The 26100-nt window shown below is 41.2% G+C and overlaps 1 protein-coding gene across 3 annotated transcripts in view; it reads left to right on the top strand.

The window, feature by feature from the left end:
• Positions 1 to 26100, top strand: part of B4GALT4 (beta-1,4-galactosyltransferase 4) — a 39117-nt gene that overhangs the window by 7006 nt on the left and 6011 nt on the right. For 2 of the 3 annotated variants that reach the window (XM_042457454.1, XM_042457452.1), the window contains exons 2-6: positions 11989 to 12167; positions 15349 to 15819; positions 16919 to 17151; positions 22691 to 22878; positions 24360 to 24482. In XM_042457454.1, coding sequence (XP_042313388.1) covers positions 15549 to 15819; positions 16919 to 17151; positions 22691 to 22878; positions 24360 to 24482 — 815 coding nt within the window. In that variant the 5' untranslated portion in view covers positions 11989 to 12167; positions 15349 to 15548. Of the gene's footprint in view, positions 1 to 1740; positions 1798 to 11988; positions 12168 to 15348; positions 15820 to 16918; positions 17152 to 22690; positions 22879 to 24359; positions 24483 to 26100 lie in introns of those variants that run through there. The other variant, XM_042457453.1, reaches the window with a different exon arrangement.

The following is a 26100-nucleotide window of genomic DNA, read 5'->3' on the forward strand; positions in this document are numbered from 1 at the left end:
GACTTGCCCAAGGGGCAAAATCCCTGTGGGATTTTAATGCCTGAGCAGGGATTTGAATCCTAGTCTCCAGAGTCTTAGTTCAACACTCAAACCACTACGCTACACTGGCTCTCTAGCCCTGTCAAACACTGAGAGGGAAATGGGCTCCCATCTGATTGACTATGGGTAGGACTGGGCTGCTGAGGAAATTAAGGCTGCACCCCTTTATCCACTGACCTCAGTTTGCCCTCATTTAACTCAGTGGGGCTACTTCTGAGTAGGATACAGAGTGACTCTCCCTTATCCAGAATTCCAAAATTGTCCACTTCAGTGTCTGAGATAGTGGCACCTTTGCTTTCTTATGGTTTTGTTTTGTGCAAAAAAACTATTAAAAATGTTCTCTATAAAATTACCTTCAGGGTATGTGTATAAGGTGTAGACACAACCTCAGTTAAGTTCTTGTTTAGACTTGGATCCCATTTCCATGCCATCTCCTTTTTTGTGGGGGATCCATTATGGACCCCCTTGCGAAAATGGAGTTTTCCATATAGTGCGGGCATGTGGGGGCGTGCCATGGGCGCACACCCCATTCCTTCTTCCTCAGTTCGTCCCTCGCACATAAGTGAGGAATGCACGTCTGAAGGCCTTGGGAATGGAGGAAGTACTGTACAGTCAGTCCTCCATATCCACAGATTTTTATTATCCACAGACTCAAGCATGTACAGCTGGAATATTTAAAAAATATATTTAGATTCCAAACAGCAAACTTTGATTTTGCCATTTTGCAATGCCATTGTATTTCATGGGATTTGAGCATCCATATCCATGGGGAGTCCTGGAAGCAAACCCAGTGGATACTAAGGGCCCACTGTAGGCAGATATTCCAAAATCTGAAAAAAATGCCACAGTACCAAACAGTTCTCAGTGTTTCTTCTAGAAAACATGGTGCATGAGGAGTGCACACTGCATTTTCCATCAGAATGAAAAAGAGAGGTAGTGTGATGCAACCAAAAAGGATTATCCAAAATGCTTGGGACCAGAAGTGTTTGGGATTGTGGAGTTTTTTGTATCATACTCTGTGGACCCCATTCTCTGTGTACATGGGAATAAATTTTACACAACACAGAGGGGCTTACTTGAAAATACATGCATGACACTGTGTTGTGTGGAAGTAATTTTATACACTTTTTTCTGAAATCAGTTTTGGTGAAATTAGTGAAGTGTTGCTTTGAGTTTATAGCCACAGTGCTGGGATGTAAATATTGTAGCCCTAATGCAGGAAATGTTTTGAAGTGCAAAGTACTGGAGATAGAATAATAGAGTAGGAAGAGACTCCAAGGGCTATCCAGCCCAACCCCCTACTGGTCACCATGCAGGAAATCACAATCAAAACAGTCCTGACAGATGGCCATCCAGCCTCTGTTTAAAGATTTCCAAAGAAGGAGACTCCACCACACTCCAAGGGAGTGCATTCCACTGTTGAACAGCTCTAGCTGTCAGGAAGTTCCTCCTAATATTGAGATGGAATCTCTTTTCCTGTAGCTTGTGTCCATTGTTCCAGGTCCTTTTCTCTGGAGCAGCAGAAAACAAGCTTGCTCCATCATCTATATCAGACCCCTTCAAATACTTAAACATGGCTATCATGTCACCACTTAACCTTCTCTTCTCCAGGCTAAACGTACCCAGTTCCCTAAGTCTCTCCTGATAAGACATGGTTTCCAGAACCTCCACTATTTTGGTCACCCTTCTGTGAAGACACTCCAGCTTGTCAACATCCTTTTTGAATCATGGTGACCAGAAGTGGACACAGTATTCCAGGTGAGGCCTGACCAAAGCAGAATAAAGTGGCACAATTACTTCCTTTGATTTAGATTAGATTGTAAGCCTGAGGGCAGGGAACCGTCTAACTAAAAGATTGTATGTACAGCGCTGTGTAAATTTACAGCGCTATATAAATAAAGGTTAATAATAATAATAATAGATTTAGACACTATACTTCTATTGATGCAGCCTAGAACCTCATTGGTCTTTTTAGCAGCCACATTACACTGTTGAGTCATGTTCAACTTGTGGACTCCTTGATCCCTTTCTCTTGTAGTCTTGTTAATCCAGGTTTCCCCATCCTATATCTATGCATTTCATTTTTTTGCCCTAAGTGCAGTACCTTACATTCCTCTCTGTTGAACTTCATTTTGTTAATTTTGGCCCAGATATGTAAATACATACTGCACAGTATCAGTGTCACACTGCACAGTCCAAACTGTTGAACTAAACAGGGACAACAGCACCAGCAGCGAAGAGTACTGTATACAGTATTTAAAAAAAAAACAGAATTTGTCTGCTTCTGTCAGAGAGTGACAATGAAAGTGCTTATAAAATACAGTGGAGCCTTGCCTTACGCCGGGGATCCGTTCCAGACCCCCCGTGTAAGGCAAATCCCTCATAAGCTCGAGCACTTGTGTTTGTGGTGGTTTGCGTGTGTGGCGGCCACATATGCCATTCACTTAATGGCATCGTGACTTCTGCGTAAATAGGAAGCCACATATGGTGTGCCTGCGTATGGAGTGGGTGCACCGTACCCAGTTAAAAGGAGTGGGCTTTGTTAAACATTCAGGGTTTACTGCATGGTTCACACTTTTCACTGTACTGTAATTATGCTACTTTCTTTGTTGGTTCAGATAATACTGGTTGAAGTAGCCCCATATAACACCATCAGTTAGAGATACAAAACTCTAAAAACTGAGATGAAAACACAAGAAACGCTGTTGTTTGGAATTTCATGGCACTGGTCTACCATGAAGGAAGAAATAGGAGTAATTTTCTTTGTAAAAGTTATATTTGAAAACAACGAACACATTTTTGTAAGATAAAAAGGGAACCTTAAAATGATTGAAAGTTGTACGAATTAAACATTCTGGCCTTGTTTTATTTATACTTAGTTGGAATAGGAAAAACAGTTTGGGATGTAGAGCAGAAGATTTTCTAATTTTGTATGTGGATGTTAGGCGGCTTGTTGTATTTCTGGTTACATTATATCAACATTGTGATACATCCATATTCTGGATTCTAGCCAAATAAATTTTAGGAAGGCATAACAGCTGTGATGTGTGCAGTCTGTTAACTTCTGCTTGACTTACAGCAATTCCAGCTAAAGCAGGTGTGTGGGCAACTTCACAGGACTGTGTTGCCCTTGGAAACAGCGACTGTTTCTGCTGCAAACTCTTGGTATTTCTTCTAGAAAACATGGTGCATGCAGAGTGCACACTGCATTTTCCATCAGAATGAAAAAGAGAGATAGTGTGATAAAGAGAGACAGAGAATACATAACAATTGTGTATAAATCATAGAGTTGGAAGAGACCAGAAGGGCTATCCACTCCAACCCCTTGCCATGCAGCAACTCTCAATCAAAGCATTCCTGAGAGATGGCCATCCAGCCTCTGTTTAAATGTCGAAACTTTTAAAAAATCTTGCCACTTTGCAGGTTAGGGAGTAAAGGTGTCTTAGGTCTGGAATAGTTGGAAATATCTTCTTACAATAAAGCTCTGAAGTATTTAATGCTGGAATATTTATTTTCTTTGTACAACATATTATACAATTTAGGCATCAGTGGTAAGCTGTAGTTCCACAAAAACTAACAAGACTTGAAATGAATCTGTTTTGCCAAATTATTCCTTTGAAATCCAGGGTCATAAATCAGGGTTGATACTTGGCTTAGAAACCTGGCTTGTTTATTTATTTATGGTATTTATGCCCTGCCCATCAGCCCTAAAGGCTCTCACAGCGGCTTACAATTATTATTATTTTTAATTAGACGGTTCCCTGCCCTCAGATGGTCTCTGCTATCCCTGGGTCTCTGCCACTGCCATAATCACAGTGATTCTCCTGGGAAATGTAACATCTCTTAATGAGATCCAGGGAATAGTTTTCTGCATGGGAATAGCAAAAGACCCTTATTAACAAGATGGTGAGAACGTATAGGTATCTTTCTTTCCAGTAATTGCATTGTGCTGTAAATAATTCTTTTATGTGTGGAGCAAAATATTGGCAACATTTTTTTAACGCCAACATTTGATGAAATATTCATTATTATTATGGTGTAATGGGTTGAGCATTGAACTAGGACTCTGGGAGACCACAGTTCCCAGGCTGAGAATTAGGCCTCACTAAACTACAAACCCCAGAATTCCTCAGGAGGTTGTTTCAGCACAAGTTTTTGTTGCCTACATCCCACTTCTGCAGATGCGTGGGGTGCAGCCTAGGCAGACAAACAAGTATGTACACTTAGAAATGTGTGTATGAAAAGTAGCAGAAATACAGAATGTGGTCAGAGAATGATGTGGTGACAAGTACAGGTCTTACTGGTGGTTTTAAGAATAGTTCTGGACGTCCCTGCGTAAAGGGAATTCCACCTATGCTCAAGCCCCATTTGAATGAATGGGACTCGTGCACATGGTGGCGCGGTGACTATATTTCAGAAGAAGGAACTGGCAAGACCACCTCTGAATGTTCATTGCCTAAGAAAATCCTGTGAAATTCATGAGGTCTCCATAAGTCAACAGGCAGTAAGATTTCTGCTTCATTCACTATATCAACCACCATGTTAGCATTCACCATATTAGCATTCAGTTATGTTTCACATACACAAATCACGGGTGTATAAATGCTTGTCTATCTGGGCCTCTTTCTGTGCATCTGAAGATACAGACTATACTGTAAGTCATAAAACATTGTACTGAAATAAATTGGTTTGTCTTAAAGTTGCCACATGACTACTTTCCCCCTCTTTCTTTACATTTCACTGTGAAAGAGGAACTTTTATGACAACATATTAAACAGAAACCTTCATCTTTTAAGTTATTGTTTACATCAAAATACTGTATGCCATTTGAGCTGCTGTCACTTTTATTACACCAAAACAAGTGACCATGGATATTTCTTTGAAAACAGGCAATCCTACATATGGTGATTGCATTGCCTCTTTCAGTTAAACCAAACTCTTAATGATACACTGCGTCATTGGCAAAGGTGGTGGTGGTGGGACTTAGATGTTCTGTGGTGTGTGGGAGAATGCTAGCAGTTCTTAACAAATCTTCAGCAAGGCAATGGTGGCTGAACAATAGTTAAAGATTTCCAAAATGAATTCAGTCCTTTGCATCCAGCTTTCATGATGAGAATACCAGCATGAAATAAGTACGCTGAGTTTAAAAATCATTACTTCATGCAAATAGTGGCTTCAAACACCAGCAATTTTGTGAAGTAAATGAAACAACTTAAATATGACTGGTTTACTTCATTGGTTATATTGGTGCTAGTACATTTAATTTTCACTAAAGTAAGCTCACTGTGTATGCACATATGCACACTCTTACTGGAAACTATACGAGGAACTATCTTTAAATTACTTTATGTAAAAATATTCTGGTTTTGTATGAGTAACATTTGATGGGAATGTGGGTATCCAATGCACACATGGGGTTATTGAGAACTGTTATGTCTTGAGAGACTAGACTTCAGATCATAAAACGTGCACTTGTCAAAGTAGGCAGCTGAAATAATTGCCTGAACACTGAAAAGGAGAAACACTTTTGATAGTTTCAATTAGGAAGAAAAATACTCTATTGGCAATGCTAGAGATTATGAAAGGTGATGTAATATTTTTCTGCGTGAGCTAGATTCAACAAAAGCAACAAAATGTATTTTGGCATCTAATAAACAAATTTAATCTAAGCAGTCAGGGACTATAGCACACATCATCAGATGCATGAAGTTATGCCACAGTTGGCAGATTGTTATATATCTGTCTGACTCTGTATGCGTGTGCGCAGTCCATGGGGTCAGACAGATGTGAGATGCAAAAAGTGCAAACATTGGTCATTAACACTCTGATAACGCAGACATCCTTGCATTGACGAGCTGTTTAACACATATAGGCCTGTTACAGACAGCCAAAATAAAGCTGCTTCGAGTCACAGTGGAGGTATGGTGTTTCAATGATGCATGCATCCTAAGAGTCCAGAAGTCGCACCAAAGCAACACTCCAGCCCTAAGGACTGGAGCGTGGCTTTGGTGTGACTTCTGGACTCTTAGGACGCATGCATCATTGAAACACTATACCTCCACTGTGACTCGAAGCAGCTTTATTTTGGCCTGTCTGTAACAGGCCATAGTGTGGTTTTTAAGATTTTCCCCATTCAAGCCATAGCATATACCAGGTGGTTCAAAAAGAATGGTGCAAAAGTAAAGTTGTTCTTATTCAGTTGTGCAGTGTTCTTTTTGAATCACACTGTACAGCTGACTCTGATAATAAAAACTTGTTCAGCTATTTCATCTAGAACTCATGTGAAATTCTTTCACTTGAGAATGTGAACTTGGGGTGTCAGATAATAGTATCTTGAGACACAAGCATTTCCAATCAAATTTTGACTATTGCCATTTATGTTGCCTAATTTGTATCCATTTATTCTTTTGCGTAGTGTCATGGTAGTTTGTGAGGATTACTGACAAATAATGGTGTATACATATGAAGATGAACCTGTGATGTTGTGGGTGACAGTCTTCATTTATAATTAAAGAATAAACTATTGAAACACATGGGGTGGATGTTTATAATACTGTATAGTTGCATTGTGGCAAGGACACCACATATAATCAAATACGAAAGTGAAAGACAACTCCTATATGTGAACTGGTAAAATTCAAATAGGTTAAAGATTTGTTAATTCTTATACATGTACAAAGATGACTGGGAAAAAGCTATACGCTAGTTGAACTTTTGGCCCTTTTCATTCATTTGTAGCCCCGTCATTCCATACCTGGCCAGACTATGTGTAATACACCAGCTAGTTGGTTGAGGAGGTGTGTCCTGTAGGGCCAGCCCCCCCCCCCCCCCCCCCCCCCTTTCCCTTTCTAAATGTCTGCCTTTGGAATGCTCTCCACCCTGCACACTGTTATTCTTTCAGATATACTTGAATGCTTGAGATACTTTTGATATTTAAGCTTTGGAGTGAAGGAACCCTTCTATATCCCCTAATATCTCAACCTTTGTCTTTAACTGAATTGAGGTCAACTTTTAGCATATTTAATCCATGATTAAATTTGATCCAGAGAAGCTGCATTACATGTACCTTTCAGACAGTTACATATAATTGTGTGTCACATTAGTTAAACCAGTTTAATATTAACTGAACAGCCGTGTGCAGCACTTCCTCAAGTCTACTTATTTCCTCTAGTTTTAATGTGAACTGTGACTGTGAACTGTCACTTACTGATCTATTGCTTCTTACCGCCTTGGGTTGAAGTCACACTTCCAATTCAGTAGACGTCTGTTGCCTGTCCCTGCCAACATCCTGCAGAAGGAAAGGCAGTGTGACCAGTCAGGTGTAGCCAGCATGATTTTTGTGCCATGTAAAATTAAAGTGAACTAGCAATTTATTTAATTTCTGTCCTACCTTTCTCCCAGCATGGGACCCAAAGCAGCTTGCAAACAATTTAAAATGAAGTTCAATGAAAATCTTATTTTCTAAAATTTTAAAAACAGGTAAACAAACAATTCTATTAAAGAAGCACATAATTAAAACAATGTAAAACATAATTTAAAAGATAAGCATGTCAAAGTGAAAAAATCCACATGATTTAAGAACAAAAGTCTTATCTAAATAAAAAGATATTTTGCTGCCAGCAGAAAGAGAGCAGAGAGGAGAGCAACTGAACCTCTTATGGGAAGGAGTTCTACATTTTTCCACCATACAGATGGAAGAAAGAAGCCATTTATTGGTGTGTTTTTTTAAAAAGGAAGACATAGCATAGATATGACACTACTGTACATTATTACTCTATTTTGTTTTGATGTTTTTGTGAAGTACATGCACACACCACACTCATACCCTTCCACTCACAGATGTTGAATATTTATGCTGAACACTTGGGGAGAAAACAAATTAAAGGGAAAAAAACACAGAAACACAGCACACCAACCAATGAAAGTGGCAGCAGTGAAGATATTAACCATGCAAATTAAAGCATTCGCATCAGTGGAAATATAATACGCGTAAGTTAGTCTTTCCTTTGATAGAGTTCTGTGTTGTCATAAAATGTAAGAAGAGACCCCATGGATAAGATCATCCAGCTGGTCATGCTTGATGGATAGATACAAGGAAGCCCAGAAGCCACACATGTAAACAAGAAGCTGCATGCCTAACATTCTCCCCCTTCAAATTAATATTCAAATACAGTATACACTGCTTCTGAACATAAGAGTTGCCTTTTAGCTGTCTTGGCTAGTATCAAGGCTGGTAGGTCTTTGTTGTTGTTGGGTCCTTTCAAGTTATTTCCGACTTATGGCATCCCTAAGGCAAACCTATCATGGGGTTTTCTTGATAAGTTTTGTTCAGAAGAGGTTTTCCATTGCCATCCTCTGAGGCTGAGAGAGTGTGGCTTGGCCAGGGTCACGCAGTGGGTCTTGTCCGCCTTAAAAACGTTTTGCATCACCACATCTAGTGGCAATAAATTCTGTAATTCAATTTTGGGTTGCTTTCCAAGGTTTTACCTCCACCTACTGGCAGTCAATTTTAGGGTATAACTTGTCTTCTGTTGTGTGTGTGGATTCCCTATACTTAACTTTCTCTACACTTAACATAACTTTAAACTTCTGCCATAATACACTGAATACCATTTTCTGAACTTGGAAATCCAAGATGATTTAGCGTTTGCTTGTGGGTTTGGTAGTCCAATTCCATGGTCATAGAAACACAGAATTGGAAGAAATTGTAAGGGCTTTCTAGGTGAATCCTTTGCCACATCTGTTCAATTGCTATATTCTGCACCTCTTCCTTGTTTACCGTTTTGCTGGGCATTCATTCATAGAATCATAGAGTTGGAAGAGACCGCACGGGCCATCCAGTCCAACCCCCCGCCACGCAGGAAATCCAATCAAAGCATCTCCAATAGATGGCCATCTAGCCTCTGCTTAAAGACCTCCAAGAAAGGAGACTCCACTACACTCTGAGGGAGTGTGTTCCACTGTCGCACAGCCCTTACTGTCAGGAAGTTCTTCCTAATGTTGAGGTGGAATCTGTTTTCCTGTAGCTTGCATCCATTGTTCCAGGTCCTGTTTTCTGGAACAGCAGAAAACAAGCTTGCTCCCTCCTCAATATGACATCCTTTCAAATATTTAAACATGGCTATCATATCACCTCTTAACCTTCTTTTCTCCAAGCTAAACATCCCCAGCTCCCTGAGTCGTTCCTCATAGGGCAAGGTTTCCAGACCCTTCACCATTTTAGTCACCCTCCTTTAGACACACTCCAGTTTCTCAATGTCCTTTTTGAATTGTGGTGCCCAGAACTGGACACAATATTCCAGGTGGGGCCTGACCAGAGCAGAATACAGTGGCACTATTACTTCTCTTGATCTAGACACTATACTTTTATTGATGCAGCCTAAAATTGCATTGGCCTTGTTAGCTGCCGCATCACACTGTTCACTCATGTTCAACTTGTGGTCTACTTGGACTCCCAGATCCCTTTCACATGTAGTTTCATTCAGCCAGGTGTCCCCCATCCTATATCTGTGCATTTCATTTTTCTGCCCTAAGTGCAGTACCTTACATTTCTCCGTGTTGCATTTCATTTTGTTATCTTTGGCCCAGCTTTCTAGTCTATTCAGATCATTTTGAATGTTGAGCCTGTCCTCTGGAGTATTAGCTATTCCTCCTAATTTGGTGTCATCTGCAAATTTGATAAGTATGCTCCCAATTCTGTCATCCAGGTCATTGATAAAGATGTTGAATAACACTGGGCCCAGGACAGAGCCCTGTGGGACCCCACTGGTCACTTCTCTCCAGGCTGAAAAAGAGCCATTGTTGAGCACCCTTTGGGTTTAGCCGGTCAACCAATTACAAATCCATGTAACAATTTTAAGATATCATTTTGGAGCGTAATGATTCCTTTAGGGCTTTACCATTCTGAATAGTTTGGTGTCATTTGCAAACCTGGTTGGTCTCATTATTAATCTGGGACTCCAAGTCATTTATCCTTGAGGGACACAACCTTTTACTTCTCTCCATTACCAAAAAGGGAAGGGGTACCTCCTATCTTCATATTGTTATTTCACCAGACCAATCTTTTCCTGTGATATCTACACTTATCCAGAAGTCTTTCATAAGCAATGATGGCAAAATCCTTTTGGAAGGGTTGATACTCAGAAAGGTTCCTAGATTATTAATGAAAGATTTTCCTTTTCAGTAACCAAACTGATCGGCTTTCACTTCTACATGCATGGTTTCTATAATACTGGCTTACACTAATTTTTTCAGAACAGAGGTTAAACTTGTGTGTCTGTGTGATAATGGGTCCTCCCATTATCTGATTAACACAGATGAGGAATATAGTCTTCATTGCAGATAGACAAAGGGTTTAATGATGGTGTATAAATACATGTATTGGTGTCAGTGTCACAGAAGTAACAGACAATTGACCAATGGCCAATGGACAGAAGTGTGAATCTTCGAGATCATTCTCAGCAGACAATAGAAAAGTCTCAGGTGACCATGAGGCTATTCAAAGGATGAAAATAATCCAGGATGAATCCGGGTTGAATCTCCATTGTTCATGTGCATCCCGAATGCACCCTATTCACTTTGGTGGGGAGGGCTGCCAAAAAAAACCACTTAACCCTGGGATAATCAGTACCAGTGTTTCCCTCGAGTTTTTTCAAAAGATTCGCATCATCGGCAGTGTGAATAATAATGCGAATAGACCCAGGATTGAACCCGGCATGCTGAGCTGCATCTTTCCCTTCCAGTGAGGGGAGAAGAGGATTCTACCTTTCTCATTCTCCCTCCCCCCCCCCATTTCCCCACCATCTTTTGGCAACTGGTGGCTCTAGGGAGCAGCAGGAGATATTGCTGCCGCCACCACCGCCCCAAGACAGCCAGTTGGGGGCTGTTTCTCCCAAGGTTGCCAGCACCTTTATGGGAGGGAGGCATAGGGCTGGCAAGCATGTCTCAGCAACTGAACATTGAGAGATGTGAAGAGATGCGATTCCAATGAAGTAGTGTAAATAACAAACCCAGAATGCATGAGCTGGTGTATTTGAATCATTGTGCTAAAAAAACCAGATGTCTGAATGACCCCCATGAGACAAGAACAAAGGGAGACTTGGGGGGTGGGGTGTCTGCTGCACCTATGGACATTTGGTTGAGGTTGTACCATGTGGTCCACACTCACAGTCTGTGCCAGGACAACCAAGATCCAAAGGACATCTGATCATGAGTAGAATGGGGAAATGTCTTTAGACAGATCTGTCATGGCTTATGATTACTTTTGTGATTTTGGTTGAATATGATCTAGACGAGTGGTTCCCAAACTTTGGTCACCTAAGATGTTTTGGACTCCAGTTCTCATTTTTCTTTGAAATAAAGCCTTCTTACCTTTTATAAGACTCCCTGGTATCCTATTGGGTTTGTTTGCTCTCCTGATCTGTCATTTACATTCTAACTGGGCTTCTCTTGTGGGTTTAAGTAACCTCAGAAGAAGGAAAAGATCTGATCCTTCAGATCCTGACATTCAACTTCCTTATAGTCACCATAAATTCTGAAACATTTCCACTAAAATCAATTGTGAGAGATTTGGAGGAACTCTAGGTAACCTTCTGCTTGTAAGGATGTTAAATCTGAGACCCCTTTGTTATTTGTCCTTTCTGTGTGAGAAGGGTTTATGATGTCAAGATTGGGAAGGAAAATATCTGGATGGCAGGTGGAATACCCTCAGGACAGTTTTTGCAAGAATAAAATCCCTGAAGAGCAGAAATATGCTTGAGATACTTCCCAAAACTTGCAAATATAACTTTTTTTTGAAGTAGGGCTCCCCCAGCTCTGAATAGAAATCCTTGCAAGGTAACCTCTCTGAATTGAAAGAAAGGCGAGGGATGGAGGGAACTGATTGCATAGAAAGCAGGGTGGGAGTGGCCTGTAATAAGAAAAAGCTGAAACTGTTAACTTTTCTTTTAGTGGTTCATGCAGTTTTGAGCAGACTCCTCCTCCTGAATCTCTGAGAAGCAACAGAGAGCTCTTTATGGTGTGGGATTTCACTACAGAAAAGTGCCCCTGCTACCTGGCACGACAGTTGTCTTTGCTGCAGTAACAAGAAAACAGCTTCACTACAGGAAGGAAACCAGGGGCAGGATCAAGTAAGTCTAATGAGCTCACTTTCTCTTGGCTTAAAGAGTTAAGAAAAGAGCAGCAGTTTGCACTCTTGACTGGTGTACCTCTCCTTTGGTGCAGGGTGAATGGATGCTTGGCTGAATTTCAAAAGAGCAGAATTTTTTTTCAGCATTGAGCATAAGGATGGCAGCTGAAGTCGTGCTATGTATGCCTAAAAATTAGGAAAGAAGTTGATTTTAAAACAGTCAGAGAACTCTACTCTTAAACTATTTTAGGTTCAGATGATCAGATGTCTGACTTCAGCTGACATGCCCCAGAAATCCTGCTTTGTATTTTTCTGAGATTTTCTTTTTCTTTCGCTTGCACTTATACACATTATGTTACCATTTATGGAGGGCAAATGCAAATTGTGCTCTATGCCACATTTTTCTGACTTTCTAAAGTTCAATGTGAAGTTGAAGGCTTTCACAGCCAGAATCCATAGTTTTTTGTGGGTTTTTTGGGCTATGTAGCCATGTTCTGGAAGAATGTATTCCTGATGTTTTGCCAGCATCTGTGACTGGCATCTTCAGAGAATTCTCTGAAGATGCTAGCCACAGATGCTGGCAAAACATCAGGAATACACTCTTCCAGAACATGGCCACATAGCCCAAAAATCCCACAAAAAACTTCTAATGTTCCCTTTTCTGCATGCCAGTGGCTATTTACACCACTTTTCTTTTTGCAAGGTATCAGCCCTAACACTTCATCTATATCCACCTCTGGAAGTTCTGGCTTAAATTCTTGGATAAGTCCCATATAGCTGGATTATCAGTGTATGGTTCCAGGAAAAACTAAATATTACTATAATGGACTAAACAGGGAGTTGTTGATTAGATAATCTACTGCTTGGCTTTCTCGCTTCCACTGTGCAGGATATTTTCTTTTACTGATTTCTAAATGCCAAACTATGCCATCTCTTCATGGGTCATTAGTTATCAGTGGATTAAAACACAGACCATTTCTATTAAATGACCTATAGCCTAGCCAAGCCAAGCCAATAAAGACTCTTGCAGTTTTCTACTTGTAGCTGGTTCTCAGTACATAAAAATGCCACCACTGTATATAATTGAGAGTAAATGAATGACTGCTACTGTCAAAATTGTAGTCCATAGCTGGCAACCAAGGGGAAAAACACCTTCAAATATCCTTTACTTAAATTGTAGCTGCACTATGCTCTGAGGTCTTGTTATTATACTGCTGATTTGATAGGACTATACAACTTTATTACCATAATAATTTATCTTGCTGTTATGTGATATTCATTTCCTTGTAAGTGCTGTAAAGGATATCTTAAGTTACAGATGGAAAGCGGGTGGTATTCATGACCTACTGTTCTGATCTTACTGAATTTATGCTCCTTTAATCTTCACCTTTGGACATCATACAATTCTCTGATAACACCATGGATGAAGATGAGCATCCTTTAACTGCCTGCCCTTTCTTTGTGTATTTTAATAAGTACACAGAAACAAGCAGCAGATTCTGAGTTGGCTCACATGGTTATGCCATGCTATGGTTCAGCATTAATGAAATGACCCTTGCTTTTGTTCTTCCCTCCTTGCATATTGCTTGCTTACAGGCTTGAGACCATCCACACTTGCAGATTTCAAACCACAGTTTTCAATCTTCTGTTGGAGAGCTCAGGCAAACCAACATTTGGCTGAAATGGCAATTTGTGGTTTACCCCAGAGAAATAAAATAACTAAGTGAGTGGAATTGGTATGAGGGGAGTAAGGGACACGATGAGACATTTTGTTGCAAATGGCTAATTCACTGAACATCTATCTAGACAACGAATTACAGTAATTGTGCTCATCTCATTTGTTCAGACTCTGTTGCACATCTGTTATGCAATTTTTTAAAACTTTTGACCTCTTTGTTTCGATTTATTTGATATTTAACTTATTAAGAATCCATTTTTTACCCTTTCTTCCCTATACCACATATTGGATTCTATATTGTATTCCTAAAATCTGCATATTTTAATTACCTACTGTCTTTGAATTTTGTATTCAGAGTACACGGTGAATGTCTGGTTTCCTTTATGGGTAGCCTTTTATTAGCTGTGAAAATGAAACTTGCTGGTCTATCTCTGCGTGTTTATTTTCAGTGAGCCCATTCCTCCCTCTTCTGTATTGTATTTCTGTTTCTGCCATTGCGTTCTGCAGTACCAGTATATGTTACTCAGATGCCTAGACAGTAATGGAAAAGAAGATAAAAAAAGTGGTGATGCTCTGTTATGATACTCCTCCCTCATTTTAGGACTATACCTTAGAATGCAACAGTATTTTGCACATCAGGAAAGTGAGGATACATCCAATGCCCCAAAAGATGGGCATCTCTGAATTTATAAAATGTACATACAGTAATTACATTCAATATACCTCAAGTTCCTTTATCTCCACTCTTTCTACAGACTATATTTAACCTTAAAACATGCTCAATAATGCTGGATCTACACTGCAGAATTAATGCAGTTTGATACCACTTCAGTTGCCATCGGCTAATGCTATGGAATTCTGGGATTTGTAGTTTTGTGCATATTATTTAGTCTTCTCTGTCAGAGTGTTCTGGTACTGCACTGAAATACAAATCCCAGGATTGCATAGGATGGAGCCACAACAGTTAAAGCCATGTCAAACTGCATTAATTCTGCAGTGTGACAACAACCCAAGAGGAAAAGGAGGCCAGTATTTAAGTTGTCCATTGACTAACCAGGAAACACACTTCATAGCAGTTTCCTACAGTCTGGTAGACCATGTTCTCTGTGGACTTGATTCTCACAAGAAGACCATATGTGTAATAACAGTGTTATGTTGTATGTTTGGAAAGTAAGAAAAGCATCTTTCAGAAGCAAGTATACTTGATATATATATTTGTCAGATATTATTCACTTGATTCTTTTTCAGTTGGCAATATCAGGGATTGAACTCAAGAACTTTTGCATATGCAGTACAGCAGATGCTATGGTCCTTCCTGAAACCTGAAACTTTTGGAGTTTGTTCTGTTATAAACTGTGGAAGAGATACTTGTTCTTCTATCACTGACATCTATGATACAGTAGATTTGTACAGATCCTGCTTTTGTTGAAGTATGTGGGGTGATGAATTTCAGTATTAGTAGTGAGGAAAGCTGAATGTCTTAATTTTGTCTCATTCTAAACAGGTCAACTCTTGTAATGTCCACCTTCCACTTCTTGCTGAATTAGAAAGACATGCATTCAAAATCCCAAGGACGCTTGCCAGAATGCAGCACTACAGACCTCTTCTTTTTATTTTGACTTTCCTGCTTTCCTTGAAGTGTGCTGTGACAGGGATACATCAAGGGCAGTATCAAGGAAGAAGTTCATAAACTAGAGCAGGGCCATGGGATTGAGCTATGCCAGCCTTCATGTCTCATACAAGCTCAAGCTCTTGATGCTCATCAGCATGTGTATCCTGCTGGTGGGTTGGGTCACCTCCACTTACCTAGTGGATGCTTTCCATGAAAGTCCAAAGATGAAAAGCTTGGCAGGATACGTCAGGAAAACAACCACTGCTGCAGAGGACCAAAAGGGAAACTCAGACAGAAATGCTGTGCCTACTGTGAAACTACCCATCACAATGTCTCCTTGTCCCTCCCTGTCTCCCTATCTGCGTAAGTCAATTCATGCTTCCTTTATCCCTTGAGGAAGTCCTTGTGGTAGTAGGACTGAGGTGGGCAAAGTGAGGGCCTGGGTATGTATGTGAATTGCTTTTCCTGGAAGCTTCCAGCAGTGGCAGTTCACCTTTTAAATAGGTTAGCAGGACTCCCCTGCAGTATTTAATGTAATTTTCCCCCCACACCAGGGGTTTTGTTGTGATTTTTTTTTGGGGGGGGGGGGGCATTTTGGCAGTTCATGCAGTCCCTGCCCTGCCCTGCCCTGCCCTTGAAAGGTACAAGCCAAGGAGCTTAACACAGGTCTTTCCCCATACTACTTAAGTTTAATTTGTCATTTGCATACAAACACGATTTCATCTGTTTTTTTTAAAACCAGTCTTCATGCTTCCTTGCTCTTACTCTGCCATGTGAATTTAGGATAATTTAAAAACCTGACTTTTTCATTGCAGTGCTGTGACTGGATCTTTTGATCTTATTTGAGCAGGCTAGACTATTAGCCAAATTTTAACACATATTTTCCCCATAGTCTAGCCATCTCGCCCCATTTATTGCTCCGTTATTGCCAGAGTGGGATCCGACCATTGAAAAACAGCTCCTGGACTTTACCACTAATGTATGAATATGGCCTTGATAAATAGTTTCAGATATCAAATGCCCCTTGCTTGGCTGTTTTTGCAATGTTCCCCTTCGGGCTTGCTGTAAGCAGTTAAAAGTTTTGGTATGACATCTATGCCCTGTTCAACTCATATTACAGAATGGGAAACCCATGAGGAGCCTGTAAGCCAGATCTGATTGTGGAGGTGGCAGATCATGTTACTAGCTGATGATATGGAGACTCTAATTTTCCTGTCTGTCAATTCCATCCATCCATCCATCCATCCATCCATCCATCCATCCATCCACTGTACGATTGGCCTGTTAGCAAATCTAGCTGCTTATGAGGAATGTTAGTGTATAGTGCTAAGTTTAAGTAATGAAGCATGAAATAAACAACCTCCCCAAGTGTTTGTACTTTGCTGAGTACCCAGACATGTACATTTCTCATAAATTTAGGAGTGACTAGGTTTATGATAATAACACCTGCCTTTTCCCATAGGGGGCCCCAGCAAGCTTGTCTTCAAAGCATCTATTAGCCTAGAAGAGGTGCAGAAAGAGAATCCTCAGGTTGTAAAGGGTCGCTTTTGCCCTAAAAGCTGCTTAGCTCATCAACGAGTTGCTATACTGATCCCACACCGCAATCGTGAGAGGCATTTGTTGTACCTGCTAGAGCACCTTCATCCTTTCCTCCAGCGGCAGCAGCTGGACTATGGCATCTATGTCATCCACCAGGTAAGTCTACACAGAACAAAGCTTGCCCTGCAATGAGGAGTGGGAGCCTCTGACTCTCTTGTGTGTCTTCCTGTTGTGTCTGTTTGTTCAGCTGTGATCAGTATGCTGCCTCAGGCAGCTCCCAGATCACTTTTCCCAGCTCTAATACAAATCCATCTCAGTCTGTTACCAGCAGTTTGGAGTCCCTGTGTGCAACAGTGCTGATGGGTTTCTTATGCCTTCTGCTGCAAGAGCTTAAAGCGGATCAAATGAATTAAACAGAGCGGGTGGCAAATTAACTTTATGCACTGTCGGTAGAGCATTGTTACTCTCAAAGCTGCCAGGCTTGAAAAATGTATCTTACTCATATAATTGCCTGTTTGCGTCTTGGGGTTTAGCTCAAGCTTTTTGCATCTCACTTCTCTTTCAAAGGCTATGCTTGGTGAATTTCACATCTTGCATTCACCTCTCTAGAGGTGGTGAATTTTGTCAAGTTCCTTGGCATGAATGTTCCTTCAGCAAAAATGGCATCTATTCCTTGACTTCTTGCATTTACTATTTAAGTTTTTTATCACTGTCTTTCAGCATCCTAATACAGTGCACCCACGTCATACGCAAGCGCGCTATAGGCGGCTTCCAGCATATGCTGGAAGCTATGCTGGAAAGGCTTCTCCCGTGCCCCAGAAGAAACAAGAAGAATTCTCTGAAGATGCCAGCCACAGATGTTGGCAAAATGTCAGAAATAAACTCTTCTAGAACATGGCCACGTACCCTGAAAAACCCACAAAAAACTATATGACCATCATGTTACTTCTCATACCCATTTTCCTAAGTCACTCCTTACAAAGCGTGGTTTATCATTTTGGTTGCCTTTGGACATGTTACAGCTTGTCAATATCCCTCTTGAATTGTACCCAGAATTGGACACAGTATTCCAGGTGAGGTCTGACCAAAGCAGAATAGAATAATAGAATCATAGAGTTGGAAGAGACCTCAAGGGCCATCCAATCCAATCCCCTGCCATGCACAAACACAGAATCAAAGCACTCCCAATAGATGGCCACCCAGCCTCTACTTAAAAACCTCCAAAGAAGTTGACTGCACAATTCTCCAAGGGAGTGTGTTCTACTGTTGAACAGCTCTTACTGTCAGGAAGTTCTTCCTAATCTTGAGGTGGAATCTCTTTTCTGCTAATTTGCAGACTGGCGGAGGGCAAACGTTGTCCCCATCTTCAAAAAGGGGAAAAAAGAGGATCCCAACAATTATCGTCCAGTTAGTCTGACATCAGTGTTAGGAAAGATTCTGGAGCAGATCATTAAACAGAGAGTCTGTGAACATCTAGAAGGCAATGCCATAATCACAAAAAGTCAACATGGGTTTCAGAGAAACAAGTCATGCCAGACAAACCTAATCTCTTTCTTTGATAAAATTACCAGCTTGGTAGATGAAGGGAATGCTGTGGATATAGTATATCTTGATTTCAGTAAGGCCTTTGACAAGGTTTCCCATGACATACTTGCAAACAAGTTTGTAAAATGTGGGCTAGACAAAGGAACTGTTACATGGATCTGTAATTGGTTGACCGGCCGAACCCAAAGGGTGCTCAACAATGGCTCCTTTTCATCCTGGAGAGAAGCGACCAGTGGGGTCCCACAGGGCTCTGTCCTGGGCCCAGTGCTATTCAACATCTTTATCAATGACCTGGATGACAGAATTGGGAGCATACTTATCAAATTTGCAGATGACACCAAATTAGGGGGAATAGCTAATACCCCAGAGGACAGGATCAAGATTCAAAATGACCTGAATAGACTAGAAAGCTGGGCCAAAGCTAACAAAATGAAATTCAACACGGAGAAATGTAAGGTATTGCACTTAGGGCAGAAAAATAAAATGCACAGATATAGGATGGGTGACACCTGGCTGAATGAAACTACGTGTGAAAGGGATCTAGGAGTCCAAGTAGACTACAAGTTGAACATGAGTGAACAGTGTGATGCGGCAGCTAAAAAGGCCAATGCTATTTTAGGCTGCATCAATAGAAGTATAGTGTCTAGATCAAGAGAAAGTAATAGTGCCACTGTATTCTGCTCTGGTCAGGCCCCACCTAGAATATTGAGTCCAGTTATGGGCACCACAATTCAGAAAGGACATTGAGAAACTGGAGCATGTCCAAAGGAGGGCGACAAAAATGGTGAAGGGTCTGGAAACCATGCCCTATGAGGAACGACTTAGGGAGCTGGGGATGTTTAACCTGGAGAAAAGAAGGTTAAGAGGTGATATGATAGCCCTGTTTAAATATTTGAAAGGATGTCATATTGAAGAGGGAGCAAGCTTGTTTTCTGCTGCTCCAGAGAACAGGACCCGGAACAATGGATGCAAGCTGCAGAAAAAGAGATTCCACCTGAACATTAGGAGGAACTTCCTGACACTAAGGGCTGTTCGACAGTGGAATGCACTCCCTCGGAGAGTGATAGAGTCTCCTTCCTTGGAGGTCTTTAAACAGAGGCTGGATGGCCATCTGTCAGGGATGCTTTGATTTGGATTTCCTGCATGGCAGGGGGTTGGACTGGATGGCCCTAGTGGTCTCTTCCAACTCTATGATTCTATGATTCTAATTTGAATCCATTGCTCCGGGTCCTATTCTTTGGAGCAGCAGAAAGCAAGCTTATATAGCATCAATATGACAAATACTTATTCAGGGATATCATATCACCTCTTAATCTTCCCTTCTCCAGGCTGAACATACCCAGTTCACTAAGCCTCTCCTTGTAAGGCATGATTTCCTTATAGAGTGGCACTATTACTTCCCTTGATCTATACCAATGGTGTGCCCTTTAAGAGATTTTGAACTTCAGTTCCCAGAAGTCTCAGCCATGTTGGCCAACAGTCTGGGATTCTGGGAGCTGAAGTCCAAAATCACTTAAAGAGCACAATTTGGGGACCACTGATTTAAGACACTATACTCTTATTGATGCAGTCTAGAATCACATTGGCTCTTAGTTGCTGAATCACATTGTGGGCTCATGTTCAGCTTATGGTATACTAAGACTCTTAGATCTTTTTCACATATACTGTTTTCAAGCCAGGTGTCACCCATCCTATATCTGTGCATTTCATTTTTTCCTGCCTAAATGTAGTGCCTTATGTTGAAGAGACCAGGATTTGAATCGCCACTCAGCCATGGAAACACACTGGGTGACCTTGGGCAAGTCCCATTCAGCCTCAGACGAAGGCAAAGGCAAAGTCTCCTGTGAACGACAAATCTTGCCAAGAAAACCCAATGACAGGGTCAGCTCAGGGTCACTGTAGAATGGAAGGCACACAACACCAACAGGCCTGAGAAGCCTGAGTTTCCCCTCTACTGTACATTCATTGTGTGGCCTATTAAAAAACTATTATTTGAGGCAGTACAGGCAGTACATCTCTTGCCATGCATTCTATCAAGATTACTCCATTGATAAAAGTGGACATTTGAATATCATTTATGCTTGATGTTATATGAATGACTCTGAACACTATGAGTAAGTTAGCTGGAGCTGCAAAAATGGCACTCATCTAGTGACTTCACCTGTTCCATCTAAAGGAAACACAGCCATTCTGCATTTACAAATAACCAATCTTTTATAAATTTGGTTTATATGCAGTCCTCATCCTTTAAAAACTGTATGTAGGCTGGAAATTCTGAAACAAAGGACAGGATTGCAAGGAGATGCTGTGAAAGGAGTTCCTGGAAGGAAAAATGATAACTGTAGATGGAGGTGGTAGTATCAAAGTCCAAGGTCATCCAGTGAGTTTCCTTGTCCAAGGAGGGATTCAGATCCTGGTCTCCAGAGTGATAGTCCATTGCCCTAAACACTTCACTACACTGGTTCTCAAGTATAACTAAGTAACTAACTTGTACAAATGAATAAGTAAAACTTGATCTCTTCGCCACTGATTTAAATAATAAGTGAAGGGAGTTGCTTGTTGGCAGTGTATTTGCACTGCATGCAAAACATAACCCGTTTTAGTCCTTAACAACTCCAAGGTGGCTCTAGGAAAAGGCCTAGTTTAAAACTCTAGAGAGAGTTGCTTCTAGTATGTGCAGCCAGCAACTTTATGTTCTTCAGGTGACATACATTTAGTTTCACAAACTTGCCTAATAAAATCCTCAGTGTGCTTCTAAAGTGACAATTTGCTGTTATTAACTTGTCTTCTAGTTTACAGTACATGTGCAGCCTAAGTAATTTAAAACAAAAGCAATGGCTAGTACGGTATGACATTAATATTTATTCATCTGTACTTTTTACAAAATAAGTTTTATTCATTTCCTGTTTGCTTTCTGATTGCTATTCCGGAAGGGTTCTGAATTCTTTTGTTTGTGTGTTCTCCAGAGAAAAGTCTATGCCTCCACCAGAGAGGCACCTTTTTAAGTTGAAAATTTGATTTTCTCACAATTTAACCCTTATTCTGACAGATAAACATACTTATTCAAGTGACTTCTGGGATATTGGCTGACCCCATGGAATTTCAGTGTGTTTCAGGGGACAAAAAATGTAGTACATCCACAGAAGTGAAAAATGTCTCCTGCCAAATTTCATTAATTGTAAAAATATAACTCAAGCTGTATTGGCAGCATAGTGTAACCAGGCTACATGCCATGTGGTGTATCAGCCTGCCCACCCAGGTAAATGCCTTCTTTCAGAGAACATGATGCCTTATTATTGCAGTACCACTGCTTTTATGGCATCTTTTCCTGGTTTAATACTGCTGAAATTGGCATTTACATACAAACTCAACTTTTCTTCTTAATACACATCACTTTCCTATTTAGAAATGATGATAGAAAGGGCAAGGCTAGTTGGTCCCTAGTTTCGCATGCTGAACCCAACTGAGTAAGTGAATAGGACTCTAGTTGCAAAAGGAAAAAAGAATGGAGCGTAGAAAGAAAAATAAACACCAGCAGCAATTTCATACTGTTAATATAATGCATAGGTAAGAAATGTCTGCTGGTAGAGGCAAGAGAGACCAAATGGTGCTTTCGTCTAGATGAGCTGATGGCGTATGCAGTTGTGTGTTTCTCTTTAAGAAAGCCAAGTGGAAAGACAGCTGATGGAGAGGATGTTGGGAAATAAAGAGTTGTGTGTTATATGTTAGTTTTGTGGGTATCACTCCTTATCTACAGTGAGAGCTGAACTGGGCTCAGAATAACGACAGAGAACTATTTAGGCTGCATTTGTGCAACAGAAATAATCCAGGTTGACACCACTTTTACTGTTGCAGCTCAGTACTTTGGAATTCTGGGAACTGCAGTTTGTTGTGGCACCAGAACCCTCTGACAGAGGGCTAAATGTCTCACAAAACTACAAATACCAGAATTCCAGAGCATTGAGCCAGGGCAACTAAAGAGGTGTCAACTTGGATTATTTCTGCAGTGCAGATGCAGTCTCATTGACTTGCAGCATGTATGTCCTATTCTGTCTTGCTAGCCCTCATGTTTTTATTGTTTTTTTTGATACCATTTCTGTGGACTGGCAAAGTACACCTCATTCAGAGAGTCTTTCTTTCTTGTCTGCAGGCTGGCAATGCGAAGTTTAACAGGGCAAAACTGCTCAATGTGGGATACCTGGAAGCACTGAAGGAAGAGAACTGGGATTGTTTCATCTTCCATGATGTTGACTTGGTGCCAGAAAATGACTTCAACATTTACAAGTGTGGCAGTCAGCCAAAACATTTGGTGGTGGGCAGAAATAGCACAGGCTACAGGTAGGAGAGGCTACAGGAGGGAAGAAGTTGGGGAGGACATCTTAGCATCTTACAAAGTAGAGCTAGTTTGCAGGCTGTTTACATACTAGTGAAGGATGCTATACTTTTTTTCTTACATCTGCCATTTGAGTTGGAAATCTTTGAGGCTGATAAATCTCTCTGTTATTCTGCTCTATTCTCATTGCTGTTCCTCAGAACATGCAAATTTACATGTGACTAGAAGCCAGTGGCGTAGAATAAACTTCTAGTTTTATTTTATTTATTTAAGAAATATATATGTTGACTTTCTGGGCACAGCGATCTCATGGCAAACTTTAAAAATTAGTTAAAACAACATAACAATATATAGGGTTACATCCAGCCATGGGAATCAGTGAAGTTTAAGATAGTTGTGATTAACATTGATTTCAGCAGGTCCACTCCAAGTATGACTAAGTCTGAATCTGAGATCCAAAACACACTGCAGAAATAATCCAGTTTGATACCACTTTAACTGCTCTGGCACAGTGCTAAGGAATCTTGGGAATTGTAGTTTATTGTAGTGCCAGAGCTCTCTGACAGAGAAGGCTAAAGGTCTCACAAAACTACAGTTCCCAGAATTCCCTAGCACTGAGCCAGGGCAGTTAAAGCAATCTCAAACTGGATTATTTCTGCAATGTGTTTTGGGGTCAGGTCAGTCTCCGGGTTGAACTTGTGGTTCCACCTTATTTCCTGTGGTAAAACTGACACTGAACAATAGATGGTAGTGAGAAAGTGAATAGGGGTGGATGCACAGTGCAGGCAAACACTTCTGCTTGAATTTTGGAAAGAGTGGGCAGGAGAACATGCACACACCCACCTTAATCTGTTCTGTGGGGTTAAAGTGTATGGTGGTAGGTCAAAGCAGTGAACCTGCAGGCCTTATTCCACTTTTTTGGACAGGGGGTCTTTCTCATGAGTATACTGGTAGCTAAAACTATCAATATGCAGTAGTATTTCCCACCATGATAAAGGAAAGAGAATGAAAGGGAGCTAGACTTTCTGCCTAAGAAAAGTCCATCCTAGTTTAAATATTTTAAAAATTCTTTTTATGTATGCGATTGGATGCAGTCAGAGGTTAAAAAAAGGGTTAAAAACTAAAAATGAATGGATGAATAAATAAATTTAAACATCAGGGTTTTGTGGTAAGCATCATTGAAGGGGGTCTCGCAGTACTAGTCATTATTTTGACAGACATGAGACCTTGGTGGTAGAAGATGGGCTTGTTTGCCAGTAATTAGATAAAGAATAGCTAGTTGATGGGAGAGCTTCCTAAGATAATGCACTTTTTGCTGTTCCAATCATTACCCCATGTAAAAACAGCAAGCCTCCTGGAAGCAGGAAGCTGCACAGTGTTCCCTTCATATTAGAAAGCTGGGAATTGCTTATGTTTGTAGTAAAACTTCTGTTAGAATTTATATCATTAAAAAAATCTTCCTTATCTCTTCTTGTGCCATATTTAGGTTGAATTACCAAGGTTACTTTGGGGGTGTAACTGCTCTAACAAGGGAGCAATTCTCAAAGGTGAATGGATTTTCTAACAACTACTGGGGCTGGGGAGGAGAGGACGATGACCTCCGGATCAGGTAAATGCATTTCTGAGTCAAAATGGATAGTCTGAATGAGGGGAGTTCTTTGGGTATAGGTAACTCATAGATTGCTTTAAAAAATGCAGGAGTTTTGTTATAGATCCAAGGTGATGTTTGTGTCCTGCAAGTAGTCTACACTGGGATGTGAAACTTTGACAGTCTTGCTGTTATAAAACCTGGAAGCACAGGCACTAGACTGAAATATATGATATATGATTGGAAGGATGCCATTGCAGGCAGTAGTTCTTGGCATCTTGGCCATTTCTAGAGGCCATTGCATAGTGTTTCAAGGAAATAGTTAAGAAAAAGTAGGAAATCAACATGTGATAAATTTCTTTCTGTCATGCAGGCATGCACAGATAGACCCTTACTTCTCTGTAAATAAAGAAAGGTGGGTTACAGACCGCCAAAAAGCGGCGGCCTGCACCCGCCCCTTTCCTCACCGGATTGGGGCCTCAGCGGCCAGAGCAGCAGCTGCTGAGGCCCCGATCCGCCGCTTTCCAGGCTGCGGGGAAGCAGCAAAAGGCCCCTTCCCCGCAGCCTGGAAAGGGGGGTCCTTGGGGCTTCAAGCCCCAAGGACACCCCGTGGCAGCAGGGAGGAGGAGAAAGAGGCCGCTTGGCCCCGTTCTCCCTTGCGTTGCTTGGCGCAGCCATCTAAAGGCTGTGCCCAGCGACGCAAGAGCAGGAAGGAGCTCCTGTTTAAGTATTTGAAGGGATGTCATATTGAGGAGGAAGCAAGCTTGTTTTCTGCTGCTCCAGAGAACAGGACCCGGAACAATGGATGCAAGCTACAGGAAAAGAGATTCCACCTCAACATTAGGAGGAACTTCCTGACAGGAAGGGCTGTTCGACAATGGAATGCACTCCCTCGGAGTGTAGTGGAGTCTCCTTCCTTGGAGGTCTTTAAGCAGAGGCTGGATGGCCATCTGTCGGGGATACTTTGATTTGGATTTCCTGCATGGCAGGGGGTTGGACTGGATGGCCCTTGCGGTCTCTTCACACTCTATGATTCTATGATCTACTTCTGTTTTGTGTGAAGTGACCTCCTCCCCAGCAACTTCCTTTGTGTTTTTCCCGTCCAAGACCGTCTGATCTGTTTTGGTCAGGAAAACCTCTTGCTCCCTATGATGCTGAAGTGTAGCTACCTGGGCCTCCAGCTGCTGTACTTTCTCTTCTAAGGGGGCTACCAACTTGCACTTAGTGCAGGTGAAGTTCCCCACATCTGTAGGCAAGAAGACAAACATTGCACAGGTGTTGCAGGTGACTGCAGCAGGGCCTTCAGTGTCCATACTGAGAAGTCTTAAAGAGACACTGAAACAAGACTGTGGGCTTCCCCTGCTAAACCTGGCCTTTGTCCCCAAGCTCTGTCATTGAGTTCAAGTCACTGGGCCTATAGTTATGTAGTGAGCTCCTGGCTGCTAGCTGCTTCCAGAGGCAAGTCTCTGACTCACTTTCTCTGAGGAAAAGTCCCCACAAGCCCCTTAAGGAAAAAGGGAAAAGAAAAGTGAAAAATTTAAAGAGCCCTCCTCCAATGATGTTTTCAGGTCAGCTTTTCCTCTAGTCTCCAAAACCTCTTTGACTATATATTATATATATATATATATATATATATATA

Source organism: Sceloporus undulatus, chromosome 3 (genome assembly GCF_019175285.1).
Source record: "Sceloporus undulatus isolate JIND9_A2432 ecotype Alabama chromosome 3, SceUnd_v1.1, whole genome shotgun sequence".
Taxonomy (NCBI): domain Eukaryota; kingdom Metazoa; phylum Chordata; class Lepidosauria; order Squamata; family Phrynosomatidae; genus Sceloporus; species Sceloporus undulatus.